This window comes from Dipodomys spectabilis, unplaced genomic scaffold (genome assembly GCF_019054845.1).
Source record: "Dipodomys spectabilis isolate Male_0828 unplaced genomic scaffold, ASM1905484v1 ptg000388l, whole genome shotgun sequence".
NCBI classification, from domain to species: Eukaryota; Metazoa; Chordata; class Mammalia; order Rodentia; family Heteromyidae; genus Dipodomys; species Dipodomys spectabilis.
Window position 1 is genome coordinate 520,872 of NW_024871065.1, and position 7,982 is coordinate 528,853.

Below are 7,982 nucleotides of genomic sequence, written 5' to 3' on the forward strand. Positions count from 1 at the left end.
CTCGAGGTTGAGTGCACCTGGGAGCCGAGGGCTTGCCCGAATAAACCTCTTGCTGTTTGCATCCGCACAAGTGGTCTCGTTGTTCCTTGGGGAAGGGTCTCTTCAGATTGAAGGACACCCCACGCCGCCGGGGGTCTTTCATCTGGGGGCTCGTCCGGGATAGAGACCCCCCCCCCACCCAGGGACCACCGACCCATTTTCGGGAGGTAAGCTGGCCAGCATCTGTGTGTCGTCTGTGTGCTGTCTGTAAGTTGTTTGAAGTCTTGTGTGGCCAATTTCTGTGCGCTTGCGAATCTGGTGAGTTCGGTCTGTATCAGGCGACCCGTGGAGGAGCTGACGAGCTCGTACTCCCGACCGCGGTCCCCAGGAGACGTCTTGGGGGCTTCTGCGAGCCTGAAAAAGTGGCTCATCAGGGTGGCCTGAAAAAGTGGCCCGTCAGGGAACCCGGTCCTCTAGGACGCGTGGTTCATCAGGGGAGAGGAGAGATCCGGACTCTCAATAAAGTCTCCATCAGGTTTTGCTTTCAGTTTGTGAGCAAACACGCGCAGCGAAGCTAAGTGTTGTCTGTCTTGTGTCTGTGTTCGTTAAAGTCTTAAAATGGGACAAACTGTCGCGACCCCACTTAACCTTACTTTACAGAACTGGAAAGATGTGCAAACATCAGCTCACAATCTTTCAGTAGAAGTTAAAAAAAGAAAATGGATAACTTTTTGTTCAGCAGAATGGCCCACTTTCAACTGTGGTTGGCCACGAGAAGGAACTTTTAACCTAACCATTGCCTTACAGGTTAAGGCCAAAGTCATGGATCCGGGACCACACGGACACCCAGACCAGGTCCCCTATATTGTCACTTGGGAGGCTCTTATTTCTGATCCTCCCCCGTGGATAAGACCCTTCCTACCCGCCCCGGCGCCCCAACTCCCTACCCCCTTAACCCTTCCATCTGCACCTCAACTCCCGTCCCCACTCCTTCCGTCCTTGACTCCCCAACCCCAACTCCCTCCTCCTCTCCTCCCCTCTCCAGCTCCCCAACCTCCCTCACATTCCTCACTTTACCCAGCCCTTGTTCCCCTAGAAAGTGAAAAACAGGTGCCTCCGGAGAAAGGCAGACCTGCCACCCCAAAGGTTCTGCCACCAGGGGAAGAAGTTCTCCTGGATTTGTTGACGGAAGAACCGCCTCCCTATCAGGGACATGCTCAGCAGCCTCAGGAAGCAGTGGCTGCCGCCCCTCCACCGCCTGCCGACCCTGCACCATCCCCGGTGGCCGGTCGACTCCGCGGACGCCGAGAGCAGGTCCCAGACTCTACCTCCACCTCTCAGGTGTTTCCCTTGCGTGCAGGGACGAACGGCCAGCTGCAATATTGGCCCTTTTCGGCCTCAGACTTGTATAATTGGAAGACTAACAACCCTCCCTTTAGTAAAGACCCCTCAAAACTAACCTCTTTAATTGAATCTATCTTAGTGACTCATCAACCAACTTGGGACGATTGCCAGCAACTATTGCAGGTGCTGCTGACTACCGAGGAAAAACAGCGTGTTTTCCTCGAAGCGAGAAAGAACGTCCCTGGGGACCACGGGCGTCCCACTCAACTGCCTAATGAGATAGACGCTGCTTTTCCCTTGGAACGGCCCAATTGGGACTTCAATACGGATGCAGGTAGGAACCACCTACGCCTTTACCGCCAGTTGCTAATAGTGGGTCTCCAAGGGGCCGCCCGGCGGCCCACCAATTTGGCGCAGGTAAAGCAAGTAGTTCAGAAAGTAGAGGAGTCGCCTTCGGCTTTTCTTGAGCGTCTTAAGGAGGCATATCGCATTTACACTCCTTACGACCCTGAGGATCCAGGGCAGGCTACGAATGTTGCTATGTCTTTTATTTGGCAATCGGCTCCTGATATCAGAAAGAAGCTAGAGAGACAGGAGGATCTTCAGACATTGTCCCTCCAGGACTTGCTTAAGGAAGCCGAACGCATTTATAATAAGAGAGAGACTCCAGAAGAAAGAGAGGAAAGGCTGAGGAAGGAAGCTGAAGAGAGAGAAAGTGTACGTGATCGTAAAAGAACGAAGGAGATGAGTAAGCTATTGGCCACCATAGTATCAGGGCAGCGACAGGAGCAGGAAAAGCAGAGGGGAGACAGACCGGGCCACCCATTGGAAAAAGACCAGTGTGCATACTGTAAGGAAAAAGGACACTGGATGAGAGACTGCCCAAAGAGACCCAGGGGACATCGGAGACCAAGACCCCAGACATCCTTGCTAACCTTAGACGATTAGGGGGGTCCAGGCCAGGAGCCCCCCCCTGAGCCTAGGATAACTCTGGAAGTTGGGGGGCAACCCGTCACCTTCCTGGTGGATACGGGGGCCCAACACTCGGTATTGACCACGACCCCCAGACCCCTGAGTGACCGATCAGCCTGGGTGCAAGGAGCCACTGGAGGGAAGCAGTATCGGTGGACCACCGATCGAAGAGTGCAACTGGCCACCGGTAAGGTAACACATTCCTTCTTGCATGTTCCCGACTGCCCTTACCCTCTACTGGGAAGAGACTTGTTAACCAAATTAAAGGCACAAATTCATTTTGAGGAGACAGGGGCACGCATTATTGGGCCCAAGGGACAGCCATTACATGTACTGACCCTCGGAATAGAGGACGAGTACAGGTTGTATGAACAAGAACAGGACAAAGAGGACGCCCATATACGGCCTTGGGTGCGAAAGTTCCCGCAAGCGTGGGCTGAGACGGGAGGCATAGGCTTAGCCGTCCACCAGGCTCCTTTAGTTATCCAACTAAAGGCCGCTGCCTCCCCTGTGTCTATAAAACAATACCCGCTGTCCCAAGAGGCCCGTCGGGGAATTCGTCCTCACATAAAGAGACTGTTAGACCAAGGAATACTAACCCCCTGCCAGTCTCCCTGGAATACTCCACTCCTCCCGGTCAAAAAGCCGGGAACTCAAGATTATAGACCAGTACAGGACTTGAGAGAAGTTAATAAGCGGGTTGAGGACATTCACCCCACGGTCCCTAATCCATACAACCTACTGAGCAGTTTGCCCCCCACTCATATCTGGTATACTGTCTTGGACTTAAAGGACGCGTTTTTCTGCTTAAGAATCCATCCCAGTAGCCAGCCTATTTTTGCCTTTGAATGGAAGGATCCAGAGCTGGGAGTGTCGGGGCAATTGACTTGGACTAGACTGCCCCAGGGGTTTAAGAACAGCCCCACACTATTTGATGAGGCGTTACATCGGGACCTAGCCGATTTCAGAATTCAACATCCCACGTTAATATTGCTCCAGTACGTAGATGATCTCCTGCTGGCAGCCCAGACACAGGAGGACTGCAACTCAGGGACTGAAGATCTCCTGCAGGCCCTGGGTGCCATTGGCTACAGGGCCTCCGCCAAAAAGGCGCAAATTTGTCAGAAGCAAGTAACGTATCTAGGATATCAGATCAAGGACGGGCAGAGGTGGCTGACAGAGTCTCGCAAACGGGCAATTATGGATATTGCCCCACCCCAGAGTCCAAGACAGTTGCGAGAGTTTCTGGGAACAGCTGGATTCTGCCGACTGTGGATTCCCAGCTTCGCGGAGATAGCCGCCCCTCTGTACCCGTTAACAAAACCAGGGACGCTATTTGTCTGGGAAGAGATCCAACAAAAAGCCTTCCAAAACATTAAGGAGGCGCTCTTACACTCCCCGGCTTTGGGGTTGCCAGATCTAACCAAACCTTTTGAGCTGTTTGTAGATGAAAAGCAAGGATATGCAAAAGGAGTCCTGACCCAGAAGCTGGGGCCTTGGAGACGTCCTGTGGCCTATCTCTCCAAAAAGCTGGATCCGGTTGCTTCCGGATGGCCCCCGTGCCTGCGGATGGTCGCGGCGATTGCAGTCCTGGTAAAAGACTCAGGTAAGCTTACCCTAGGCCAGCCACTTGTCATCCTGGCCCCACATGCCGTAGAGGCCCTGGTCAAACAACCACCAGACCGATGGCTCTCTAACGCCCGCATGACCCACTACCAAGCCATGCTCCTAGATAAAGACAGAATACAGTTCGGGCCTGTAGTAACTCTGAACCCCGCTACCCTGCTGCCACAACCGGGGGAGGTGGAGCCCCATGACTGCTTGCAGATCCTGGCCGAAGTACATGGAACTCGACCGGACTTGACCGACCAGCCCCTCCAGGATGCTGATTTCACTTGGTATACAGATGGGAGCAGCTTCTTGGACCATGGGGAGAGGAAGGCCGGAGCTGCTGTCACCACCGAGACTGAGGTAGTTTGGGCGGAGGGACTTCCGCCTGGGACGTCAGCACAGCGTGCCGAGCTGATCGCCCTGACCCATGCACTCAAAATGGCAAAAGGCAAGAGACTTAACGTCTACACCGATAGTCGCTACGCTTTTGCTACGGCCCATGTGCATGGAGAAATCTATCGCAGGCGGGGCTTACTGACCTCAGAGGGCAAGGAAATTAAAAACAAGCCGGAAATTCTGGCTCTATTGGAGGCCTTGTTCTTGCCCCAAAAACTGAGCATTATACACTGTCCGGGACACCAAAAAGGACAGACCTCGGAAGCGAGAGGCAATCGACTGGCTGATAGGGCGGCCCGGGAGGCAGCGCTAGCCGGAACTCCAACCACCCCGGTCCTCCTCCCCATGACAACCAAGCCGCAAACAAAAAGACCCAGTCCGCTCCCCTACAGTCCAGAGGACATGGACGATCTAAAGAAAATGGGGGCCACCTTTGACCCTGAGAGAGGGGCTTGGACTAACGATGGGAAGACTGTTTGGCCAAGAAAGTGGACTCGTCAAATGATAGACCACCTCCACAAACTAACCCATCTTAGCAACCGGAAAATGAAGACCCTCCTTGAGCGTGAGGAAGGGCTAATGCATCTTCTGGGAAAAGAGGACAGCCTACAAGCAGTGACAGATCAATGCACAATATGTGCCCGTGTCAACGCTGGAAAGACCAAAATAGGGCCAGGAGTGCGGGTACGAGGACAGCGACCTGGGACTCACTGGGAGATCGACTTCACGGAGATTAAGCCTGGACAGTATGGTTACAGATATCTCCTAGTATTTGTGGACACCTTCTCAGGCTGGGTAGAGGCTTTCCCTACCAAACATGAAACCTCCAGAGTGGTAACAAAGAAGCTGATGGAAGAAATTTTTCCCCGATATGGTATGCCACAGGTATTAGGGACTGATAATGGGCCTGCGTTCGTCTCCCAGGTAAGTCAGTTGGTGGCCAAACTGTTGGGGATTGATTGGAAATTGCACTGTGCTTACAGACCCCAGAGCTCAGGGCAGGTAGAAAGAATGAATAGAACGATTAAGGAGACTTTAACCAAATTAACACTTGCAACTGGCTCAAAGGACTGGGTGTTCCTCCTGCCCCTTGCCCTCTACCGCGCTCGCAATACCCCTGGCCCACATGGCCTCACCCCTTTTGAAATCTTGTACGGAGCTCCCCCGCCGGCTGTCAATTTTCTTGACCCTCATATATCTGACTATGCTAATAGCCCTTCTTTACAAGCTCACTTGCAGGCACTTCAGATTGTCCAGCGTGAAGTCTGGAAGCCTCTTGCGGCAGTATACCGGGACCAACAAAACGACCCTGTCGTGCCTCATCGTTTCCAAATAGGAGATTCTGTGTGGGTCCGCCGCCATCAGACCAAAAACTTGGAACCACGGTGGAAAGGACCATACATCGTTCTCCTCACCACTCCTACAGCCGTGAAAGTGGACGGAATCGCCGCCTGGATCCACGCGTCCCACGTCAAGGCCGCCCGGACCCCGGAAGAGACCTCAACAAACCCGGACTGGAAAGTTCAGCGCACTCAAAATCCTTTAAAGATAAGACTTACGCGAATATGATTTCCTTTGCTTACTTGCTATTCCTATCCCTATTGAGTTTTGCTTCTCCCAATCCCCACCAGCCCGTGCGACAGACCTGGCAGATTTTGTCTGGCACAGCAGATGTAGTCTGGCAGATCAGCTCCGACCGCCATCCGTGGGGAGCTTGGTGGCCAGATCTAACCCCAGATGTTTGCCAATTAGTAGCCGGATCGCCCCGCCCCTGGGACCTGCCCGGTTTCACCTTTGATAAACTCCCGGTAAAAGACTGCTCGGGCATACCCAATATGGGGGGCTTTAATGCAGGATGCTGTTCCCCGGACAAAAGGACGAGTTTAGCCAAGGTTGATTTTTATGTTTGCCCTCGAGAAGGTAGAGCAGCATCTAACCAGTGTGGACAGGAGAGTGACTACTTTTGTGCCTCTTGGGGTTGTGAGACCACGGGTGACACATATTGGAACCCAAGTTCCACTTGGGACCTGATTAATGTAAAAAAAGGATGGCCCTGGGGTACTTCATGCTACTTCAAAAGTACGTGCCTGCCTTTAAAAATATCCTTTACAGACAGAGGAAGAGCTTTACTTCCTGCCCTATGGATGGCAGGCAGACAGTGGGGAATTAGATGGCATACAATTGGATCTGGACCCTATGGAGTGACATTCCAAATCAGACTACGCAGGCAAACAATAACACCCGTCCTGCCAATCGGGCCCAACCCAGTTTTATCAAAACCCAGAGTCCTCACTGCTAGACATCCTCCACAAACCCCCTTGCTCAGTGCCCCCGTTCCGCCCCCTTCTGCGACCAGTTCCCCCTACCTATCCGCCTCAATGCCGGTCCTGGCCGCATCAGAGGCAGGGGACAGGCTCATTGACCTTGTAAAGGGAGCATATACTGCTTTAAATTATTCTGATCCCAGTCGCACCGAGAGCTGTTGGCTATGCCTGGTCTCCAATCCTCCATACTATGAAGGCATTGCTGTAAAAGCCAATTTTTCCATCCACTCCAACCCCCCTTCCATCTGTAACTCACTGCCTTCCCACCAGCTGACACTCCCAGAAGTATCTGAGAGCGGGACGTGTTTAGGTAATATCCCCCCTTCCCATCAAAGACTGTGCAATAACAACCAGGCTGTATCCCCTGGATCCCATTACTTGGTTCCCCAAACTGGGCTCTATTGGGCTTGCAATACAGGCCTAACCCCCTGTGTGTCGGCAGCTATTTTTAATCAAAGTAAGGATTATTGTGTATTAGTACAGATTTGGCCTCGCATCACTTACCATCCTGACAGCGTTGTCCTCCAATACTTTGACCGACCAACTCATAGAGGCAAAAGGGAGCTCGTGTCTATTACATTGGCTGTCCTTCTAGGTATAGGAGGGATATCGGCTGGGATTGCCACAGGAACCACCGCCCTGACAAGAGTGGATTACTATTCAGACCTCCAGCAAGCCATGAATAACGACTTAAAGACTTTGGCAAACACCGTCCAAACACTAACGGACTCGGTAAACTCCTTAGCTGAAGTAGTCCTTCAAAATCGAAGAGGATTGGACCTACTGTTCTTAAAGGAAGGGGGCTTATGTGTAGCCTTAAGGGAAGAATGTTGTTTTTATGTCAATAAGACAGGAGTAATAATCAAGTCCCTAGATAAACTTAAGGAAAGACTGAACAATAGACAGCGAGAATTTGAGTCTCAACAAACTTGGTATGAAGGGTTGTGGAATAAGTCTCCGTGGTTTACTACCCTGATATCCTCATTAATGGGACCATTAATACTCCTTATGTTAATCCTTACTGTGGGCCCCTGCATCATCAATCGCCTAATACAATTTATAAAGGACCGCCTATCGGTCGTACAGGCCCTAGTATTAACCCAACAATACCACCAACTTAAATTGACGGAGGAATCTCCAGTTGAATGAAGGATTTCATTCATACAAAAAGAAAATGGGGGAATGAAAGACCCCAGACCCTCCTCCCGAAGCCCCTATTGAGCCCAGCAAAAGATTAAAAATTAAAGTTGGAGTTATTATATTATACAATTGCTAACTGCTGGTTTTGCTTCTGTAAACTTGCTTGCGCTAACACTAACCCTTCCCCTCCCTGGAGATAAGTGCAGGCCGCTAACC

General features: G+C 51.8%; 1 protein-coding gene across 1 annotated transcript; it reads left to right on the top strand.

The window, feature by feature from the left end:
• The first annotated feature begins 597 nt into the window (after positions 1–597).
• LOC122096754 lies at positions 598–7,775 on the top strand. The gene is given in 2 exon segments (XM_042667318.1): positions 598–5,867; positions 7,346–7,775. Coding segments are annotated over 2 exon segments (5,700 nt in total).
• Positions 7,776–7,982: the final 207 nt, after the last annotated feature.